Genomic DNA, 25,331 nt, shown 5'->3' on the forward strand with positions numbered 1-25,331 from the left:
TAAGACATGAAAATGTATTCCTAATATGGGAAAGGAAAGGTGAACAATTCCTAGGTCCTCTGTTAAAAACAGAAAGACATTATGCCTATGCATGAGGTTTGCCTATTTTCATGCACACCTCTCATACAGGCCTTGACTTATTTGTACAAAGCTTATGTGGAATTATCTTTCTTGTCCAAAAAATGCCATACAAAGACACAAAATCTGAGCTTCTTGGAATGAGAATATTTCTCACATTAAAATCAAATTGATGAGGCTGACAGTTTGTTCTACCGCAGGAAATAATAAAAAGAATACGTTTACCATGACAAGTTCTCTGATGGGCATTTATGAAAGTAGCTGCAGTTATAACATTAACTTCTTTTTACAAAAAATATCCCATATTAAATGAGACTTTCAAATACTGTTAAACAATAAACAACTACAGCACTTCTGCTAAAGCTCTAAAACACAGTGGTTCTTGAGCATCTTAGGTTAATGAGGTTAACACCTGCAAGATTTAAAATAGGTTTCAACAGAAAATAAGAAGAGCAGCCAGAAGTAAATGTCTCCATCTCAGCACACCAAGTGCAGCTAACTAAAGAGGACACAGGACAAGATTCTTGCCTAATAACAAGCATGTTTAATGTTTGGTGGATGGCAGGTCATTTTTAAGATGATGCTAACCTTTGCAAATACAAATAGCAAGCATTTTTTCATACAAAAGCAAAATTTCTTATAAAAGAAAAAAACAATACACCCAAGTTTACCCAAGTTTCTTTTCTAAACTAGGATGACAGATGACTGGCTTACACAGCTTGAAGAGACATTTAAAGAGAAAATAAGATTTTTTTTTCCCAGCTAGAGATTTCCCATTTTCATTTTTAATAAATTCTTGGCAGAAATTCTTACAATCATTTCTCATTTGACTGAACAGACTAAGACTACAGTGACAGCTGGAATCTGATCCTGTCTGTTACGTACCTGTACCACTTATCCCTACCTCTAATGCCGATATTTTTGGACACAAGTATTCAGAAAGGACTATATTATTAAACTAATACAAATTTGAGTCACCTTATTTTAGGATTAAAACATAACTGGAACTACTCTTATTTTTTTTCTTTTTGAAAGGGTATCATAAGGCCACAGAAAGCAAGAGAGGGGGATGAAAGGCATTGTTGACCGTCTTCTCCCCACCCTGCAACTCAAGCAGCTTAGCACACTGAAGATCTATTGAGGCCGCAGACAGTGGACTCAGAAATCATTAATCGAGGCACAAGGAGTTTAGATATGGTGCAAACACCTCTGTGCAGATGATTTTATGACATATCTCTCTTTACTGTCTAGGTGTACAGACCTAAACAAAAACATCCTTAGGGTAAGCTTAAAAAAATCAAGTGTGGCTGTGAAACACTTTTGTGCATTCTAGTATGGAAAATGAACAGCCTGGCTTCAGCAAACTAATGCTACTCTCTCAAAAGTATCATCTCACAAGACTTGATTGTTTTCTAATTTCACACCTTCGGTTAATTAGTTTTTACTTTCCACACAGAAACATATCCTAAGATTACAAGCTCCTCCCAAAGAGAAGACAATTTGTTCACTGTTGCTTTTTAGCCAGTCTGTCAGATTCTTACATGGCCCGAGTGCCAATTTACAAATCCTTTACAATTAGTAATAGATCATTTGCTGACTAATTTGCTTCCCAGTAATACCACTCTTGTTCTTACAAAGGGAAAATGAAACACATATGAAAAGATAAATTAATGCCTTGCTAAGATCACAGGAAATTTCACTGAACCATCAATTTACTGCTTTGTACACTAAATCATCTTTCATCTTCTTTTACACTTATGTTCAGGCTTCCTAATCTTTGTGCCAATGAGAAATTTAAGTTATTAATTAAGTTAAAGGTGTCAATCTAGACTCAAACATCTTTATGAGTAGCTGTTTCCTAGAGACAAGGAGAAATGAAAAAAAGCCTAGAACAGAAGAACACACCCCAGCTGAATTTTTCTTGTTATATTAGCTGAATTATAAAAATCACAGTGCAGGCACAGTGACCAGCACAGGACAGGAATACAGATGAAAATGTTTATTGAATGATGCTGAGAAAGTAAAGAAATGAAAAATAAGCTGTGTTCACACAAACCATAATTCCCAATGCCCAACACCACGTAGATAAATTCCAGTCCCCATAGGCACACTAAAACTCCAGCATTAGACAAGGATATGTTTAATGAAATTATAAATCATACAGCAAGAGCATTAGTGTGACCATCTCTGAGAAACAGAAGTTCTGTTAATGAAGAATCATAACTCAAATACAGTAGAGCATATGTAGTAATTCTTTTGTATCTCTGAAGTCCTAGTCGCAACATTTCTTCTCATATTCTTAACATTTTCTCTAAGTAATACATATGGTATTTCACTTTTTGGATCCAGCATCTTTCATAAACACAGTAATTATGCATACACAGAGAAAACATCAAGTTTGAGACATCATTTTCTAATTGCCAATATTTTAGCAATAGCAACAAGAAAAAAGTTATACCACTTAGAATGAAAATTTTCACTCACCAGTGTAAGACTACCATTTATAAAGCAACATATTAGAAACACAGAAGTATTTGATTCATAATCTTTTAATAGAATTTTTAACACTGCAATGGCTGCAATATATTTTTTAAATGTTCATATGCACTCCTACAGACAAATTAATTTATATGTGCCTAAGTTCAGAAATCATATTTCTCTTTAGATTAGACTTTACTGGGTTTGACAGTAGTTTCTAAAGTTCCCTGTAATGATCTTCAGTGACTGTGAAAAACATTTCAAAACAAGACCTGCTGACAGAAAAAAACAAAAAAGAAAAAGAAACTCTTCTCTGATTCAATATAAAACTATTTTTATCAGGATTACTGAAAGTTTAAAAAAATTGCTTAGACTGATTTAGCTGAGCTACTAGCAACAAACTGCTGGGCTCAATGGCTTTTTTCAAAAATAAATATTCTCCTCCTTAATTAAACATTAAAGGTATGTTTTAGGAGAGAGGTTAAAAAGGAGTAAAAAACAAAAAACTTATTTTCTCACTAATAGAGATATCATTGTTTTCATCAAATTTAAAATTCCATAAGTTCAACAGAGTGTAAAAAATATATTAATGAAATTTCTGAAATTCTAAGCTGAATGAATATTATTTTAAGTGCTCTTTAGTGCATTATAGAAGATATGAAGTTGCAATGTACTAAACATTCAGAAGATGGTGCTAGTCTGATATATCCACAAGCCATGGGTGGATCAGCTTTTCTTCATCTCTTTCAAATATTTTCTCTAATTTTCATGTTTCTGCTATATCATCACTGAATTTATCAATAACAGAACAAGGTATAGTCATCATCAGTTAAGTACTACGAAGACTACTAAATGATATTCTAAAATTCACAAAGATTTACAGGATTGACAGCATAAAATATAAAGCTTACTATAATTTCATAAACTCGGGGTTTGGGATCTTTATGAAAACTTATACAACATTTCTTACATCCTGTCTTCAGTCACTCACATTCTGCCTCCCTTCTGCAGCTGCCGTTTCAAGATCTACTGATGCCAGCACCAAAGTCTGGGAAGCCTCACCTGCCCCACTCCGGGCTCTTCATCCTCACCTTCATGCCACAGTGTAACTATTCTCTCCTCACCTATTTAGGAGGCATGCAACTCCTGTGAGCTTAGGATCTCAGTGAGCTGATCCAAGTTAAAAATAGCCAACTCTTTTTGACTGCTCTGTTTAACCCAGATCAAGTCTCAGATCCGATTTCCCATGGAGCATTGGTGGTAACTTCAAGCTGCAAACGGGCTTCACCACAAGGCCAACCAATTGTGGAATTACAGCCTCCTTGAGCTTGCAAGGGCTGGCAAGTTAACAATGTCAGTCTCATTACTGCATATGACAAACTAATTTTTTAATATTATTAAAGGCAGATATCTATTTATTAAGATACGAGATGTAGTCTGTAGCTATAGACAGAAATCAAAACTAATTCTATCTGCCCTCCCCCCCCACCAAACACCTACAAAATCTTGGAACCAACTTCCGGTTCTGCCTATAATTCAAACTTTACACAGTCCCTTCCAGACTAAGTACAGTTGGACAAGTAATTGAACAAGTAATCCAAAAAATAGTAAATCTGGACATATTAAAACATCAAGCAAAAAGTTTTATCCTTACCTAGCAGTTCCTAAAACAGTGTTTTCCAAATAATGCATAGGAACACATCTCTGAGTAATATATTTCATGAAGGCATGGAAATGAACTATTAATACTAAACTTACTTCTATAAAAAGCATTTACCTAATAAACAACAATTCCTCAGAGGACCCATGCTAGCTTGACCCATTCTTGATGGCTACTGCTGCATCCATCTACAGAGTCTCTTTCCACAGGTGTGCTTCTGTTGACTTCAGGCCAACAGCTATGTTTGGCTGTCCTCTCCAGTGTGATGCTTTTATCCAATACTCTGAATTACTTGTCCCTACCAGAGCCAACTCAGGTCAACTCCAGGGCCCTTCCATGCCGGATTTCTTTGTGGTTCCAGCAGATGTAATAAGGAGCTGGAGACAGTGCTTCTCCTACATACCCCTCTGGGAAGTCTCCCACAACAAAAACTATAAATGAATGTGAAATCATTCATTGGGATATAAAGGAAGCCCTAAATGTTCAAAGATCAGGCCAAGTCAGTATTACTGTTATTGCAATAAACCTCCAGCATTAAGCAATTTCAAACATCAGTTCTTCTTCCAAAATTTTTCAATGTAGAGACAAGATTGGCACATATCTGAGAGAAATTACTCGGTTACTAGGCAATTTATTACTGCTTAACTGTTCCATGTGTATCTAATCCTGTTTAACAGCAGCCCAGTTTTTCTTCCATTTGGAAGCTTTTGTAACTAATTATTACTACGCCAAACTGATTTCAACTGGCAGTTAAAAAATTAATAGTGCAACTGAACTTCATATTAAATAACTTTTTATAAGGAAGTGGGGCTGCTTAGTAAATAAATATAATGTACTTCAATTAACTGCAAAAGGAGAAATTAAACCCAAGCACATTCAGATCAAAGATAGTAAATTTATCAGCTAATTCTTAAACTGAGCCACAGCACTTCAAAGACTACAAAGAACTGAATTCAAACTATTTATTCTTAATAATATGATGATTTCAGAGCAGACAGTAGAAACAGAACAGTACAAACCTCTGACGCATTTGCCAGCTCACATACTTCATTATCACAATCTAGTCATCCAAGCAAAAAAAACCCCACCTGAATTGTAATCAATACACCAGTTGATTCGTCAGTGTCTTGAAGAACTGTTCTTTCCTCCAAGTTGAGTGAGCATATAGCTCATTTCTCCCTGACATAAATTTCTATCATGATGTGAACATGTGGTCCAGAATTTCATCAGCTTAACAGAAAGTGAGCTATGATTGATTCAGATATTGAGGAAAAGCTTACAAAAGCCTTTTCCCAAACAAATTTAAAAAACCAAATAGTGGACACACTAAGACAGATTATACTAATATTGCAACTTTATTAACCAGTCTCAGATGAGCAGAAAGAACCAAGTCATCAGGCTAGCTATAAGGGACTGAACAAAAATCATTAATAACCTTGTCCAAGACTTTAAAAGCTATATAATGCATAAAGGAACCAAGGGGATAAGAAAAGTACTTTATATACAATTTGTTACAAATCAGGGCACATATTCTCAGAGCTAACCCAGCCATCTGCCTATGCAAAGCAATACAATTCCCTCTTTTTGTTTTTGTCTCACACACAAACAGAAAAAAAATTAACCAAACCAACCTCACACCAAAGAGACTTTCATCAAGAAAATAGATGGTTCAGCATAAGAGGCAGGCCTGAAGTCAGTTAGAAAAATGATTGTTTCTTTAGCAGTTTAAGCTACCGTAATTGCAAACCAAAGGGATGGTCCTGGCTTTTCCTGGGCTACTGGCTGAGCACTTTGAGAGCTTCTCATGCGTGATAGCACCACTTCAGAAGAAAAGGAACCCACATGTTCATTCAAAGAAGAACTCCTCTTTGCTCTGTTCATTTGAGGCTGGTTTAGTGAACAGAACTCACTCTGTGCAGTGCTACCACGACTGCAGATGACAAAAATAAAAGTGGATGAAGTCAATCCCAAAACCACCTCAGACCAGGCTGTGCTGTGGGAAATGCATCACTAAGAACAGCTAAATTTGAACACGTGTGCACTCTCATAAGCTTTTGTCAGGATTTGTTTTGTTTTGAAAATATCAAAGATGATAGGGTTCAGCTGGGACTTCTTTTTGTAAACTTTTTCAACACTTATTTTCTAAAACTTCCTAAAACCAAAGGTGATTTTAAGAGTTTCTGCTTCATTCCATTTTTGTTTAACTTAAAGAAATCAGCTACATCTGACTTGAAGCAGAACTTAGTTGCTGAAAGTGTATTTTCCCAGACTATTTGGTCAGTCATGACCTCAAACAGTGAAACAAACCCAATCTACTTTTTATAGTGTGGAGTCCTCAAGGATCAGTAGTACTTCCTTTGCTAGGTTTGGAAAAGAAAAGGAGAATTTACGTCAAGAAGTTAACAAGTCCCTTGTAAATAACCCCAAGATATTATCTACTAAAATTTTAACACAGCCCTGCTGATGACCTAATTTCTTTGTGACTTAGAATACTCTTCCTCCTCTAATATACATTAAGAGTTTCCACAGGCACAACTTCCATGGGTGAAGTGTTCTAAATCAGGATAGTAAAGAAACATTTTTAGTTAATGGTTAAACATTTATTTAGGTGATCACTGACCACTCTTTGACAAATTTATGTCAACATCAAAATTCCATTTAAAACACGTTAATAATATGCTTTTAATAATATTAAACAACACATGCAATTCTTAAAATTTTTCAGTATTACAATTTTTTAACATAATCTAGGCAAGAAACAGGGTTTTCAGAAGGGTCTGTGAGATTCACACAGTTGAACTGGTTAAGAGCAGATAATTTAAAGAAAGAGCTTGAAAGCCTTAAATTAATCACCATGGTCTACTGAGTACTTCTCTTTGTCCCCCAGACTTCTTAATTACTTTATCCAAAGACAATTGTAGTGAAAAACAAATAAGACTGTGGAGCAACCACCAGAATCCAGATCACATTCTCTCACCTGCCCTCTTCCAACCAACCAGCTACAACGTAATACTCATAAAATATAGCTACACAACCCAAGGCACTGAGGTCAAAATTGCAAGGATGTGTGGACGTGTTTTGTTCATGGTCTTAGAGTGTTTTTTGGAGCTTGGAGCTGGAGAGAAGGAGTTGTAACAGCTGAAGAGAGTGAATTTGTTTTTTTTTCTTAAATCCAGTAGTTGAAGGTCTGGCATAGACCATGCCAACAGCAAGTACTGAGGCAGGAAAATAAGAAACAGTACGTATCTACAGTGATCACTCCTTGATACATACCCCACTTTGAGGCAGCCTGAGTTCCTCAGCCTGACACTCCATCTCCAGGCTGCCAGGAATACAGCTGAAAGGTTTTATAGCCACTGGTGGGCCAGCCCTTCACAAGACTGTGATTCCTTTCTGAAGCCATGTGCACTTCTGGCTTCTACAATGAATAGGACTTCCACAATTTAGCTGTTCGCAATGTAAAAAAGTAATTTAATCTGTTTATTTTAAGCTTGCTGCTCCATAAAAAGGCATGAGATTTCCTCGGGTTTATATTGAAAAGATGCCATGTAATTGTTCTCTACACTTTTTTCATGGTTTTATACACCTGTTTGTCCTTTTCTGACTTTTAGAAAACTCAATCTATTTTGCCCTGCCTCATATAAAAGCTTTTTCATTCCTCTGGTCATAATTGCTCTCCTGTGTAAATGGGGATCACCTAAATTTTCCTCAGTTCTCAAGGATAATTCTGAGATTCATACCCAACACTCTAATCTCAGCCTTATCAGAGCTTTGCAGTTTGGCACCAGGGATACACACTGTGTTAGAAGGAAATTACGCACTTGGCATTTTGCTTGTCCTACTTGTTTCTTCTTTTCATTTCAGAAATGACAGTAGGAAATTTGTAGGGAATTCAAGCTAAATATTAAAATGAAGCATCCAACAAACAGGAAGTGATAAAAAAGCTTTTTGGGTTCTTGCTTTCTAATAATATGAAGTCACAATATACTCAGATATATAAGGAGAAAACAATGACCAAGTAACTTTAGAAGAATTTACACTGCAACCCAACTCATCTTCACCAGCTGCCCACGGAAAGCAAAGGCATATTGCAGAGACAGATGAGTTAATAGAATGCCACACCAAACCTTTGAACACAAGATATTTAGCTGCACACCACAGGCCACACTGTTGGGAGCAAAAGTGATACTGAAGGTACTTCCACAAGTGTGGAAAACCCAACACAGCAAGGCACCAAGACCAGTGATGGCATCAGTTATGAAAGGCTGTAATCTGCTAAGATTAAAAGCCAACAGACACCCCAATAACCTCAATTTAAAAAAGAGAAAAAAAAAAAGAAAATTGCAGCTTTGAAGAAACTTCAGTAGCATCTCTGCTGCCACACAAAACATTCAATGACTACAGCCATCTGGCTGACATGCTTCCCAACTGTCTGAAGACAATTCCACATCCAGATGCATACTCTGAACGAGCACTGCCACAGTAAATTCGAGCTAAATTAACTCAGTATGGCCATACCTTAAGGTAGCTTGGTGGGACAAGTCACACCTGCTCTGAGTGCCACCAGACATCTGGGAAGGCCTTGCAGTGACCATGTATCACTTATGGAATAGACCAGCCAGGACAGGATCAAAAATAATTGCTCAAACAAATTCCAGACATTTGTATACATGGATATTAGGTCACAGAGACTTTTGCACTCTAGCCCCACCACCCCCAATATCAGTAAAGAAAAAATGTTCTTGAAGGAACTACTTTTTGTTTTTTCTCTTTCAGAACATACATTGAACAAGGAAAAGTTTAAATCATGACCCTTTCTTTTAAATATTCAACATCTGATAAACTCTCTGCCTGTTTCCGTCCAACTGATTTTAATCAGATTTAGTAACCTGGACTAAAAAAGAGAAATCCTATGATTACCTCAAAATACTTAAATCATGAACAGGAACTATAATGCCTGCAAAATATGGCACAAGGGAAGTATTATGCTTAGTCTTGGAACCTGGGAATTTCAATGAACAAGATCCCTCATTAGAATCAAATGGGGACAGATGTACTTACATGTGGGTGGGCATGGGTGTACATCAGCCCCTCCAACCTCTCTAATGAGCAATTTCCTCAGATTCAAAGAAAAATTTCATAAAAAGTTAAAGAGAAATGGCAACTTGCCTCCCATTACCACTGGTCTAACTGCTTCGGCTGCTGGTTCTATAAAAAAGGTTTTTTTCAAAGAAAATTATTGTTAAAACCATTTGGCTGAAAGTGAAGAGCTATTGAAAAGTACAGTCAAACTGGCAGCTTGCTCTTAAAATTTCCCCCACCACTTTTATAAGTATCGTTTTGCTTGTGGCTTTTAACAGCTGTTCACACACGTCTAAGCTAGATGTGAACTTTTATTTTCCCAAAACTAAATGGGAAGCTTTAAACAGCATCTGATTTAATTTTTTTTTAATTAAAAGCGGAGGTTAAAAGGACTGTGGAAATGGATGATGCAGCTGTGCTGATGCTAGGGAAAAAAATTCCAGAACAAGAAGTGAGGTAGAGTAAACACACAAAATAAGTTTCCCTACACTAAATGCACACCACACTCAAGTGATTTTATTAGCTTAAGAGAAGTCAACTCTGTTTCTTCAGAAACATTTTTCAAAATTGAACTACATTATATATTGAAAATACAATAGAATTGTGATGTCTACTATGCTTTTCCCTCAGACCAATCCTAAAATTAATTCCAGAATGGTGTGGTTTCACAGGTTCCAATGTTATTCACAAATTCATTTAGAAACACAGGAAACTCAGACACTCAAGCCAGAACTAGCTCACTAATATTACCATATATTTACTGGTTTGGTTATCAACAGAATTGAGTTTCCCCTGCATTTAGATGTCTTCTTGGAAGAATTAAACATTTAGAGTCACATTTACAATGGTACTGAGAGACTGAAAGATGAAAGCAGGCACTCCTAGTAAAGTAGGAATAAAAGTACCAAAGCAACTACTGGGCAACTAGGCAATGGTTTAAGCACATCTGAAAACCCCACCAGACAGCAGTCTACGTTTTTAAGCACCAACATACTCACAAAAATTCTGCCCTCTTGGCCTAATTACTTAATACACAGCACTAAATACTAAATTCTAACAACAACAAAAAAAAAAACAACCAGAAAGAATGCCACAGCTGAGTTCTACTTGTACATGTTAAGTATAAAAGCACACGATGACAATATAATAATTCTGGATATCAACATATATTTAAAGGTCTATTCTATTAAAGTTTTTACAAAAAAACCATAAAAGCAGCTCTAAGGCAGAAAATTCATAGGATTAAGAAGGAAATGACACATTAATTCATGTGGATTATGTACCCTGTAGAACTGTAACAGCTCCAAAAGAAATCTTCTTCAGTACACCAGCAGAGCTACTACTTAAACCAAAAGAATTCAGTAGTTCATCTATCAAGTTTATTCAAAGAAGCTGTTAAAATTCCTGCAAGACATCTAATAGAGTAAAAAAGTATGCAAAATAAGACACACTTCTCAAAACATAACTATTAAAAAACAGAAAGGAGGGAGGAGGGGAGAGGGGAGAGGGGAGAGGGGAGAGGGGAGAGGGGAGAGGGGAGAGGGGAGAGGGGAGAGGGGAGAGGGGAGAGGGGAGAGGGGAGAGGGGAGAGGGGAGAGGGGAGAGGGGAGAGGGGAGAGGGGAGAGGGGAGAGGGGAGAGGGGAGAGGGGAGAGGGGAGAGGGGAGAGGGGAGAGGGGAGAGGGGAGAGGGGAGAGGGGAGAGGGGACCAAAACCCTGGTATATTGGGCTGATGAAGCAACACTTCCTGGTCATCTATGGATGAAAAGAAAACCAACAACATTTAAGAGCATTCCCTTTGCACCAAGCACAAGGGACAAGTTGCAAAGATTATGAAGATGAAAAAGTGGAAGAAGAGAAACAAGTAATCCAGCCTGGATAGCAGAGCCTAACAGAGAGAGACAGATGGGAAATTATAGTGATGCAGTCATTTGTTTGCCTCCCTCATCTACCCACATACAAGAGGTTCATTATAAATACAAAAATCTGAGCTAATCAAAACCAGAAATCCAGAACATTCTAGTCAGGTCCAATAAAAAATATTGGAACCTGGATCCCTTCCTGGGTTTCCTCTGGGACAATATCCTCTGGGATATTGTCTTTGATGATACGAAACCTTGATTTCTGTTGGGTTAGTCCCTTGCTAAATCCAGGGCACAAATCAAGTCAAGCAAATGAAACCCCAGTCACAGGTGAAACATTTTATGCAGGTCCATATCAATTACATTTGTGCACTTTAACAAATCAAAAGCAGAAAATAACAATTCACCACAGGTAAACACAATGATATAGCAAATATAGCATTAATGTTTCTGACTCTTCTATTTAAAAAAACCCCATGCTTTTTAGAACTGACATTAATATACTGTACACCATTTGCAGATAAAATCATTAAGAGTGCACCAATTCACATGTTTTGTATTAGACACAGAAGAAAAGAAACCTAATTTCCAGAACTGTGAAAGGAATATAAGTCACATTTTATTTCCTGATAGTACTGTCCTCAGCACTGCAAATAAACTAATTATAAGAGCTTCACTCAATGGAAACACAGAAGGAACTATCAATGACCAATATACATTTTGCTGAAATATACAGTTTCTTAATATTCCACAAGTGAGCTGGAGAAAAAAAATGGCCAAGCAACTTCAGAAATGGATACATACTACCAACATGACAGAGATTCACCCATGCCATAAAATCCTCCAAAATGGATGGCATAGAAACAGAAAATGCCTTGCTACTACAAGTCATTTATTTGTCCAAAGGTTATCAGATATCCTTTCTTTTCCCTACTCTGAGTCAGTATGAGCCTAAATGTATGAGAAGGTAGCTCCCAAAAGGTACACAGAAATTTTCCTGTCCTGAGAACTCTTAGCTGGAAGTGTTCTCCTCAGATTAAACAACTACAAAAGCATGTGGTTTTGCAACCTAATAAATAAGGCATAATACAGTGAAAGTAATCAAATCCAAATTAAAAGAAAGCATTCAAATGAAAAGTAAGCATTTCCATCAATAAAGCAATATAATCTGTTGAGAACAAGGAAAGTGGTTTTATTGCTCATTTGCTCAGTATTACTTTTACACCTTGGTTTTCTAATCACAGACTTTGTCAAGAACTGGACTTGGTTTACTAATGGCAGCAGGGCTTAGGATGTTAGCAATCTGTACTGCTTTAGAGAAAAACCAATGGCCTTTCAAAAAGATCTGCTCTAGTTCAGTCTGAATTACTGGACATGGAGCAAGAGGTAGAGAACAAAATGTTATGTCCTGTGCTGTGCAGACCAAGCCTGATTATGAAACAAGGCTTGTGGCTAAAATCTCTGAAACAAATCTTGGTCACACTGATGTCAAAAGCCAAACAGTACCACTGACAATAGAACTAGACACTCCATTTTAAACTTACAATTTTTCAGTGTCCTCTCAAAGCAGATCAGATCTTAAAGCTTATCCTCATTTATCCGTCAATATGACAAAAAGAGTAGAGTACAATTCCCTGTAAACATCACAATTAAAATAATCTTTCTGTGATCGTGTATTTCAAAATTAAGAAATAAGAGGGGTTAACAGTTGTTTTGGTGACTCTGAAAGACCAAAACAGTGGATCTGTAAGTATGCTTCAACTTTAGAGAATCAATGTCCAAGGTATTTTTCTATCCATATTGCTCTCTAGTGTCCTGCTTCCATTATTAGTTCGTTGCCATGCTCTAAGCTTAAAAATATGAAGGAAACTGAAGGCTTGTTTCAGTGCTTTTGAAGGCAATGAGACCGCTTGGAACAAGTGAGGGTAAGTGTATATGGTGGGATTGAGACGTTGCTATAGTACTCTTTCATGAATAGTAATTACTCTGCAAGTGTGTAAAGCAGACGGGCCCAGTTGCATAAGGCTCAATGCAAGTTTTATGAACTGCAGAAAAGCATGATTAGTATGGGGGGAAAAACATGTTTCACACTTTTATTGTAAAGAACATGAGAATCTCACAGAAACTGCCAGAACAGATGTTCATAAATTGGGCCCTTAATCTGCAGCACTTTCCAGGTTTTAAGCTATATCCACTGGTCTGCAGAATATATTCCGCTCTTTTTAATATAATTCTTCTGTTTAGTTTTTTTAATAAATAAGTTTATGACTTTAGTAGTGTTGCCAGCTGTTCAATTTTGATTTACTGTCAGAGTCTGCTTTAATATATAGTGGCTTTTGTGGCTTACCCATATAGATTACATTTTAAGCTTCAAGATATCACTATAAAGCAGCTGGAAAAAGTGCTGGCTGTGCTCAGAAACCAGCATTATTGCCATAGTGATCAACCACTGAAACATGCAACTAGACCAGTAACCACTCTCTAATAAACTTTTGTATGCAGCATTCCCAAAATAAAACTGCAAAACTTAGGGTGTAAAAGAAGGTCATCTTAACAAATGTACTTTCAGAAGGTAGCCCAATAAAATTGCTAAATTATTAATTAGGCAGTATATTAGCTAGCAATAGAGATCTCTACCACGACTGTTCTTTATTCTTTCCTTATATTGTTTCCTTTACTTCTTACTGTGCAGCTTGAGACAACTGAAGAAATACAAGATTTTAGAACTGCTTTATATAGTGCTTTCTAAAAATTTTCTTTAAAGCAGTACTGAATATTGCCGGGAAAGAACTGTCAGTACTCTGCACACTGAACTGTTTTCAACATTGCAGAATGACAATACAACCAAACAAGGCTTCTTTTCTCCAGCATCTGCAAGTACACAGGGTAATGTTATTAAAATAAACTACCACTACAGTATACTTAGAATTAAAGACTTAATTAAACTCAAAAACATTGGAAATTCTCTACAGCTGAACTAGTTCAGAATCATCAGTCAGAACGACTAGGGCTCTTTTATTACACAGAAAATTACTTTTTCTGCTCAAAAAGATTCCTCTTTCCATTTAAAACTAACTCCGTAAAAAATTCCAGCCAGGAGAACCAAACAGTTTGATTCAGAAAGATCAGTATGGTGCCTTGAGAGGGTTTTTTTTTTTTTGCTTGTCTTACACTGTTATTTTCTCCCAGGTTTAGATTTGCCAGTTGGACAGTATCCATGGTGTATTACTCTCACGAAGTCCTACCATACCTAAGGGGAAGGCAGACCTACATCATGGAGGATACAATGGGAAAAATAAAACAAAAACTGAACTAGCCTTTCTACACATAGTATCAGGAGCAAAGCCTGTAAGAGAATGAAGAGATGCATACAAATGCACATCCCATGAGACATCGCAGTGGCATCTCCAAAACTAAATACTCAAGCTTTTCCATAATGCTTTTGAAGGGAGATTAAGGAGTAGATTCCAAAATGCCACTATTTTCCATGTTATGAGCAAAACATAAAAACATTTTTGAAACAGTTCAACTTAGCAGCATAGCCAACAACACCTATACACCGATTTCTTCTGCAAGCCTACACCAAATTACTTTCCAAAGTCTCCTGTAAATGTATAAAGTAAGGTTTTAGGAACTGAGGGTTGCTCTTTCTGCCCACAGTACCCAAGGTGTGCTATCTGTACAAATCATGGTTTTTCCAGCCTTCATGTTAAATTAACTACCACAAAAAAAAAAAGCTTGTTTGCAAAATCCAACATTTTAAAGTTGTTCTAAATACACATCACGATTATATCCCTGGATTTTTCCAAAGCAAGGCTTTCCTACACCATTTTACTGTTCTATGTGTTCCATTCAACTATTTAGGCTGTAGCTTTTTTAAATTACTTTTTGTTTAGCACATGAAACAAAAAGTAATAGTTCTGATGGCAGTTTTTAAATGGTATGACCTAAGTATGACTGAGTTCTCCAGTCAAAGTCAGAAAGAGTTGATGTTATTTCTGTACACATATTTCAAAATTTTAATGAATTCTACCATCACATACTACTCTTATACCAGTATGATATATTCCTGTTATCACACATAATTAGGTAAACATATTGGACAATATTTACAACCAAAGAAAACCCTCAAAGTATACATGATTTAAAAAGGTAATCCAGAAGAATATTAAAAACTAGGGACTAGCATGAAAACACCAGAGTAAACTTGGAGTAGCTCCCTAAATGTGCTCTAAATTTACACTCACGTAAACAACAAAAATTTTTATCTTAAGCACTACTTCTGACAATAACCTAGAGTTAAAAAAGGAAAAAATATGCCATGAAAATTTCATAAGAGAACCCAGTATTTTTGAAATAGTTATGTGCAACGCACATAAAGGCCTCCTCTTTTACAATCTTATTTTAAATAAATAAATTAGATTATTAATTTCCCATTCATCATCACTGTACTCCACCCTATTTCACCAACACATTTTAGTAAATCTTAATTGATTTTTAACTGAATTTAATGCTAAGTCTTAGATCTCTCCTTTGAAAACAAGTATATTTTGAAGTTATCCTCCGAACCACAGTGACTGGAAGCACAGTGTAAATAACAACAATACTCTCTGCATTTAACTAACAGGCTTATCTCAGTGATTTGTTTGATATTGGCTTAGTAGTTTCACCCATGGTAACACCTTCACAGTCTTGTATTACACATACATAAGTAATGCCGTATCCTTTCTTATTCTTTTTTCAAATACCATTTTTCCTCTCAAAAGAACATGATCTATAAAATACACCAAAGTAGAATGCAGAAAGTAACTGCAGCACAGTTGGTACCTCATCGAGACATACCTTCTCAAATACTGGAACAATGAAGAACTCATAACCGTAAGTGCTTAAAATGCTTCAAGCTCTATCCAAAAAGCCACACATTTAGCAGAGTGCACATGTTCCTGAACTGAAATGGGTATCATAAACCCACAATGTCTCAGGAATGGAGCTGTAACTCCGGGCTAAATTCAAAATGGTACCATTAATTTCCACTTCTCTTGCAAAACCCTAATAAACATGACAATGTCCTGACAATTACACAATTTAAAAATATACATACAATGCATTCCCTGTAATTTTTCTTCTTCTTAAATCTGCGTGCACATCATTCATACTATACCACAAAGAGAGTGAAGGTTATCCATTATGATTATTCCTCATATTAGCATAGACTATCCCTCATTCTCTAAACTGAACTGGAATAATAACTGCTTACTTCCAATAAAAGTCTTAATTATTTTTTTGATTCATTGAAATTAGTAGAAAAAGCTGAAGTTTTCCTTGCTGACTAGAAATAAATTTCTCTTCCACACTTTCTGCCCATACAGAGAATTAAATATATTTAACTACTACATACATTTCAGTTGAAGTTGCAGAGTACACATAAACACTGTACAACTGTTAGTATATTTATCAGTCTGACTCCTAAACTCTAAAGCTTTAAAAAAAATTTCGTTTACTAACTTATCTAGCTTTTAAATAGAAAATAATGCTACAATAGCATTTGTCTTTTCCTCCATTTTGTCCAAAATCCTAATACTAATGCCCTATTCACACTTGAAATTTGGTTATCCTCTCTCATCAACTTCCTTCAATAATAATATATGAGAATATATTTCCACAGTAGCTAATGGAGACATTCCTACAAATCAATGTGCTGCAGTGATACAGAAATAAAAGCTTACTTCACTGTAATGATGCTTCCAGACTTCCCTCAAGTCAGGTGGTTACTTGCAGTTAATGATCTGTGACATACCACACAAGTAGTCCTAAAAAGACTTATTATCCACTGCATGTGCAACAATATTTGCTTTATGGATGGCTAAATGAATGAAGACATTCAATGTAACTGTAAAAGTAAAATCAAAAGAAAACTTACAAGTAACATGTTTTCTTTGAGTAAAAGAGCTGTGAACATTTTCCATTAATACTTAACCTTTTGCTGGAGCAGTGCAACCACATATAATGTTTGAATCCATAAAGCCCAAGAGCTGCCCAGGGTTAACACTGATTAACTACCCCCAATCAAATGTTATAACTTTTAAAAATTTCAGAGAGTTTCCCCCCACTAACAAAATCAAAATTGCATTTATGTCATGTGGCAAAAGTAGAACCAGGACAACAAGCAAAGGAAAAAAAATCTGCCCTGTTTTAAAAACAGGTATTTTTTTTCAATCCAATAAAACAGACATGAATTTGACTGGGTTTTAAAACGATGTATATTATGCTCTACTGACTTCTATTAATATACTAATAGAAAAGAATAGCAAATTAACCTAAAATAAGCTCCAATCCAACAGCACAATATCTCCCATGACTCTCAGACTGTGCAGACATTCACACATTTTCTGTTTATAATTTTTTTCATTTACTAGACTCAGCTTTTGTCCACCATATGTCCACCATAGATTAACTATTCCCTTAGGTACAGTTAAGGGCTTTCCATTTGTTGTAAGAAGACCTAAGTATGAAGGACGCAGCCAGAAAAAACATTTCTACCTAAACCAAAAACAGAAGCACATTCAGCCTGAACTATAGTTTATGCAGCATCTTTTTTATTGGGCGTATGTCTACATTGCTAAATAAACCACAGACAAAATCCGTGGAAACAGTAAGAGATCTCTCAGCATTTCATTTGTGTATTATTATAAAAATATCATACATATACTGTTCTAACCTTTGTATTTAAACAGTTTACTTCTATTTGCATTTTTCAATGACATCTCTATGATTTTTCTCAATTTAAGCATAACTGTTAGGGAATGAGAATATATTATTTACTGGCACTTTTGTAGCACTGATGTTTGAGTTCCAACTACACTAACAACTGTCTACCAGGTCCTTGATTTGGTTGTGGTTCTTGGTTAGTCACAGCAGGCAAAACTCAAGTGCACAAAACAAAAACCTCAAGTGCAGCCTCAAGATTTTACATGTAGGAAGAAGAAACCAGTTTATTCATTGACACTGAAATAAAAAAAAAGTGTAGCATAAGCACTGTTTATTAGTTGGAATAGTTCATGATTCTTCTTACTTCCTTGTTAAAGCACTGTATGACCCAAATGAGAAAACATTATTTTCTGCCAATAGTTTGCACAGATCTAAACTGCCCTGGTTCAAATTAATCCAAATTCATTGATTTTCACAGAATTACACCTGTTTGTGGCAGGGCTCTGTCTGGCTGTACAAATCTCAAGCTCAGACAAGCAGTACAACAGTAACATCTTCTGTGTGCAAGCTGTGTACATTGTTCAGCTTCAACCCTGTAATGAACCCCAGACTGCAGCAGAACACAAACGGAAAAGCAAGCTCATTACTAACTAATACTATCTTACACAGGCATTGGATAAGGATTATTAATTATCTTTTGAGCAGCATGAGAGAAAGGAATCACCATGAAAAAACATACTGTATGCATGCTTCAACAATGGCTGCAGCACTCTAAGAAAGTCCAGAAGTTAAAAATTTGCCTTTAACCAGGTTACTTATCAGATTCTGTGTCCACTGCCTTCTTATCCAAGAGATCGTTTTGTGAAGGATTCTGAAAGATGGCTCAAAGTAAAACATGATTTACAATCCTTTGCAATAAATACATTTAACACAGCAAGTCACAAGAAGACTGGAGCCAGAATGGAATACACATGCACAGATCTTTGCAATCTTTCCTGCCAGGTGCTTTTCCTTCACAGAGAACACAATATGGCAAGGTAAATACTACACAAGGGCAATAAACCTTCCTTCTTTTGTTCTGTATAATGTTCTGTGAGCTCAGATCCTTTCCAAAGAACAGCACTTGAGGCTCAAGCTCTGTCTCCTGATCATAGTTTAGCAGACTTGTCCATATGGCAGTTTAACAGACGTAATTAAATAGATCTCTTCAGCATGGATGGTACCCAGCTCTATTAATGTTAAGCTAAGCATGATTCAGGATCAAAATCTTGCAAGATAGATGTTTTCTTGAACAAGCAAGGTGATTTTCTCACTCAAAAATGTGTGTGCTTCGAGGTTGCTGCCACTGCTAAAGTAATACAGAGCACATTGAGACACAGGGTTGGATATATAATATCATGGTGATTAAAAGATCATTTTCACCTGTGGTTTTCCCTTCCATTAATTTAAATTTCTTTCTAAAAGTAATTTTTAATAAAGTTACCTGACCATTGAAACAAATAAATCCATAAGACTGTAATATTCTATTAATCTTACAGTCTGGTTGAGACAAACATTCTATACATACTTTTTAAAACAGGATATCATTCTATATTTATTCAAATGAGTTGCACAGGACAAGGTTTTCTTTTTAAGGGAATCTCTACATGTAAGTAGTTTACCCTCCAATCCAAAGAGCATGTCTAAGGCTCAGGTGACCTGCTGTCAGGCATACAGGAACTTCAGTTTAATCAGGCATAAGACTCTAAAGAACTGGGGTCTTTGCATCCGCTGCTCAACACTTGTCCTAATTACAGGTGAAGGACCATAAAAGGGCAAGCCCCCAGGAAGCAAGAACAGAAAACTGGAGGAGGTTGGGAGAGACAAGAGAATGAATGCCTAGCTCTGAATTTAAATAAAACAGATTTTCAAAGTGAGTATTAATGAAGAAATCTTCTGAGTACAACGGGGAACACTAAGTATATAATGCAGCAACAGAGTCAAAAGCAGACTGGGCAAGTCCCACGACCAGCCAGATTCACATTAGCACACAGTACACCAAATGGTAATTTGTATCTGCACTGGAAAATGTTTCTTTCTGTGCTCAGATAAGATAGGTAAAAACATTTTATGTTGTATGTAAGGGCAAGTTAAAGGGTACACTAAAACGTAACCTTTAAACTTCACAATGTAACAGCATACCACTTCCTGTTCAGAGATAGCACTCCAAGATCAATTAATCACGGCTAAGACGAACAAACGGTCAACATTCTTAATTAGTGTTGATGCATTCTCCTCTGTGCCCTCATCTGTCATGAAGATTGTTTAAAAATCTGAGTTATTAGTCTTTATTGAGGAGTGGATCTGGTTAATATCTCTAAGAACAGAAATCATTCATCTAGCCACTATACACCAGTACCTGATAATTCCTACCCCCTATATAAGCTACAGATAACCACTGCCCTAAGACCATCTTGGTAGCTATAAATCAAAATGAGTATAGCTCCCATGCAACCTGGGTTAATTTCTGTTTACAATATATCCACTGAAAATGCTGGTATGACACTTGAGGAGACTGCTTATAGATTAGTGCAGAAGAAAATATATAAAGCAGTCAAGGTAGAAAGGAAGAAAACACATCAATCATACAAAACATGGTAAACTCTCTCTAATTCACACTTAATGACTAGAACATCCATTGTGATCACTGGATTTATCAATACCTAATTTAACCAAAGATCCTAAGTGCACAAAACACAATTCATTCACATAACTATAGTTTCATTTATACCATACAAATCAAAGTATTTGACAGCAACTTATACACAAAAGTTTTGAGTTACTGCATAAAAACGTAAGTTAAAATTAACAGTAAGGTTTACTGCCCAATTAGCAGGTGGTACTAGCAACACAAACATAAGCACACTTCAAATATACTTTGCATTCAATAAGAATAAAGTAACACAATATAAGTTACTAGGAAAGTTAAATTTAAGATTCAATAGCAGCTGTAAAGTTCAGGATTATTAAGATCTTATGACTTATTATTAATAGGCACACATAGTCATACATTAAATTTTATAACTCCTCCTGCTGTTCACCAAATGCACAGACAAAAATCTGTGAAAAGACAACTGATAACTGAACATAGCTGCAGAAAGCAGGTCCGGACAAGATCTTGATTCAAATCAGTTTTCTACTCTCTGACCAAATGTGTAGGACAGGCTATGGAAAAAAGGAAGAAAGGTGCAGGATGGAAAAAACAAAATGAAAACTGAAAATAAAAACTCAGAAGGAACTCAGACATCTTAAATAAAGTACTGGTTTTACAATGAAGATGTGCATCTCTGAAGCTCTTGCTCTCCCAATTGTTTATAATAAATTGGTGGGCTATGACAGACCTTCATTATAACTACTATTGAATAACAAAAAAAGAGAGTTGGGAAGGTCCAGAATTCCAGAATTTAGGTGTCAATTTATACTGCTCTACTATTTTCAAATAAATCTCTGGTGGATGAGATACCAGCAACTGACTGAAGTGATTGGAGCTTTTTAAGTAGAAATTACCTTTTCAGTGTTTCATGAGTAAATCTTAACTTCTTACAATCACAACAGGACATTTTAAAAGCTTGACACCATTCTGAAGTTAATTATCATGCTTTAAACAGAAGCAGCAGCTTACTGTGTTCATGCTGCTAATCTATTGCAATGCACAATAAACCAGAACAGTGAAAACAAGCAATGTTTAATTTAAATCAGCACTTAATTTCTTCCAAGTTCTATGGAATACTAGAGAAATTCCCACAAGCTTAACATTTAACAGAATGACTACAAACTGATACTAGAAACCACTAATAAATTAATTATAAAACCCATGACTTCACAGTAGTAAACAATTTTGCACAATATACTGCTACGTATCAAATAATTTGCTTTCAATGACAAAATTATCCAGAGAAATTATTTTCATTTAATAGAATTCAAGTGTACAGTTTTCTGCATCGCATTGTGTAGAAAAATATTTTTGTTTTCTTCCAAGCTATAGCTTTATTCTTAGAGAGAAGACAGGTATATTTCCCCCAAAATGGAAAAATTACACATGTATTTCAAACAGTATTACTAAGAAAAAACAGATAAAGGATAGCTCAAGTTAAGTAACTAACTTTAAGCCAAAGTTTCAAAACAGAGGCTGAGCTTCAAAATTCTTATCAAGGTATCTAAAGACTGGCCCAAAGCTTTCCAGTTGCTATGAATGAAAATAACTGCATTCTTGGCAAATTTTAAAGCTTTTATAGGAAGTTAAGTGTTAGAATAACTTGCCTGTGGATATTGACGTTTCTAGTCTTTCAGTGAGCTTACCTGGATATTTTCCTAAAAGACATGTACAGCTCAAAAAAACCAAGTACAATCCTGACACAGAAACCACTCACTGGAGTATTTCTCCTGAATGATGCATAAGGTCAAGAAAGTTCATCAATTCATCAAATGGCTTTTCCTGGCTCTTAACCTATTACTGCTCTTGCATTGCATATGAGTGTTTTTATCACTTACTAAGTAAAGAAGCTGAATAGAGTGATTCCTCCTAAACAATTTGTTAATACCAGTAGTTTTATCTTTTCACAGTATCTGAGAGTCAACATCATGCCTCTATGTAAACACCTTGTTTTCTATGTATGTAACAGGAACCTGACTAGTTCCCTCTCACAAACTATTAATTTTTTAGTATTGGGGTGGAAGCCCTCCTAGATATTCTTATCCTACTATAGAATTCAGAAAAGCAATATACTTTCAAAGTCTAATTTTTATCATATTGAAACAAAGGAAAAAAAACCCTTCTCTAAACAGTATCCCCTGCATGCTCAACATGTGCAACAGCAACAAACATCCTTAGAATCACATGAAATCAATATTTTGCTGCTTTTCTTTACATGCAGCTTCTGAAGAAAAACAAGGCACAAGCACAATTCCTTCGGCTACTATTTTCATACACACTTGGATATTAAAGATTTGCGGGCAGGTATATGTGAAAAAAGACAGAAATAAAATGCCTCCAAATCAAAACCAATGCATCATTTTCTACATCTATTGTGCAAATTCAGCAAAGAACATTTTTTTATGCTATGTTACAGTGTATCTTACTGCAAAAATTCCGTAAAATTTGCCGGACTCCAGCTAGGAAGTCCAATTTCAGGGCAAAATAGAAACCAGTCAAAAATACTTTTCATTTGAACCTCAACAGAATCTGTATTGTTGACTCTGGTCTGCTACAGTACAACACTGTCAGTGTTAATACTTTCAGAAGTGCTATTTATATTGTAACTCTAAGACCTTCTCTGTTTTCTTCATAGGAAATTAGTCTTTCATCATTAATATCACAAAATGTTACAGCATCACTGTAGCAATACTACAATTAATGGTTCTGAATGAAAGTGTTGTCTCTATACTGTTTTCAAATGATTTTGAACAATTCTAACTTCCTGGATAAGTCCTTTTCTCAGGTTTTTTCACGACATGGTCACTGTAACAGAAACAAGTTATTTGGAAAGTGAAAACAAATCGAATATTTTTCTGTTACTCAAATAAAGGTATTTATACTGTCGAAAAATATGCATCTGCTTCTCCCACTTTGTTTCTAAAATTTTTGTATGTTGCTTTTATCATTTTCAACAGAAAAAGGGGTAAGAAAGGATCAAGACATCAGATATAAGGATGTTTGTGTAAGATTTTGTAGTTGAAAATGGGGAAATTTGGAATCCATCTAATTAGGAAACTATCTAAGCTATGATTATAGAAGGTGATATATTTTGGTGGTCAGAAGAAAACCATTATATCACACATATGTGATCACAAAAAGGTTAAAAAAATCCCAAAACAACACAAAGTAAGTCATCTGATGTGCACAACTACAGATAACATTAAAAACATCTGCTAAGCAACTCCTAAGTATTATGCCTAATAAATAGTGTAGTTTTTTAAACATATACCAGTAGTTAATCCAGCCATCTCGTAACATACAGAACCATGAAATATACCTATTTCTACATCCAGAAATGCTCCCCAGTTCTCCATTGCAGACACATGCCATGGCTATATCCTGGGGCCTTATCAAATTCAAACACGGGCGAGTGATCCCTCTACCCCTGTGTGCTGCTCTCCCAGCCAAGAGGACACAGGGGCAGAGGCTGCAGGCAAAGCATGACACAGTATATCCCATAATATAACCAATCTCCCTAGAGCCATAACCCTGAAGTGTACCCAAATATGTCATCCGTACACAGCAAAAACACACAAGATGGTATTCAGCTGCATCCTGCTAAATATATATACCTTATGTTGTTTCTTCAATAGCAAACCACATCTAGAGTATTCCAATTAATATGTAAATATGAGTAACTTACTTTTATTTCCAACCAAGGCCACAAGTGGCTGTGTTTCTGACTCTTCATTCACTTTTTTTACTACGTTATACCAGTCTTCCAAATTTTCAAAACTCTGGCCATTGGTAATATCATAAACCAAGAGAATACCCTAAATAAAAAGAATAAAAAGACATGTACAAAATTTTACAGACTGTAAAAGAATTTAACATGGTAATATTTGCATCAGTCTAAATTATTATTGTCATAAAATTGAGCACTCAAAATAATGGCATCATATCTTCTGAGGGTCAGTTAAAGGAATTATAAATTTCTATACTATACACGTTACTACAGTATTTCTCCTTCACTTCATGCACTCTAAATTCACATTTCAGAAAAAAAATGGCAACACAGTCAAGAGCATAATTAATTATATCAGAAGTATTACAAACTGTTTATGTTTTATGATAAACCCAAAATAGCATTTCACACTAATAGGAAGATAAAACTTACACAGGAGAAGGACTTTTGTTTTAACTAATATTAGTTGCAGTTTCAATGCTCCCTTTCTTGAAAAAAAAAAAAGGCAGTTCACTTTTACATTTCTGCAAACTGTCTGTCTTGTTTCTGCTGTCTTTTGGGGATGAAGGCCAGAATCCACTCCTTCAGAGTTTTAGAAGGTAAGTAAAAGTACTGGCGAGCTTCAAACTTTCATAAGAGAACCTGAAGACATGGTCAGATCTCAAAAAAGAGTCCCATATATTTCAGAGGTTTGGGACCTAGCTACAGGTGACAAATACTCAAAGCAGACACTGCTGACGATTCCACAGCACAAATATCCAATATTATAAAGCACAGTTTATTAATGGTCCAAATGTCATCCTCATCCCCTCCACAATTCTGAGACCAGCTCTCAGATCTTATTGAGTCTTCTGCCCCTGCTTTCCACTCCACCCTAATAAAGTCAGTGTCTTGTAAATGAGGAATAAAGTCAGAATTGGCTTCAGTCACACTTGTTCTCATGGAGTTCACACCTGGCAAAAAAACCCTACATCTGCACACTGTTTCTCACATGAAATTTTTATGAATATTCTGAAAAAACAGTATGATCCATACAAAAATAGCT

The 25,331-nt window shown here is 35.8% G+C and overlaps 1 protein-coding gene across 2 annotated transcripts in view; it reads right to left on the reverse strand.

Annotated features, from left to right (window-relative positions):
• Positions 1–25,331, reverse strand: part of RAB28 (RAB28, member RAS oncogene family) — a 63,455-nt gene that overhangs the window by 17,738 nt on the left and 20,386 nt on the right. For both annotated transcript variants that reach the window (XM_063401627.1, XM_063401628.1), the window contains exon 4: positions 24,245–24,374. In XM_063401627.1, coding sequence (XP_063257697.1) covers positions 24,245–24,374 — 130 coding nt within the window. The remainder of the gene's footprint in view (positions 1–24,244; positions 24,375–25,331) is intronic.

This window comes from Prinia subflava, chromosome 7 (genome assembly GCF_021018805.1).
Source record: "Prinia subflava isolate CZ2003 ecotype Zambia chromosome 7, Cam_Psub_1.2, whole genome shotgun sequence".
Taxonomy (NCBI): domain Eukaryota; kingdom Metazoa; phylum Chordata; class Aves; order Passeriformes; family Cisticolidae; genus Prinia; species Prinia subflava.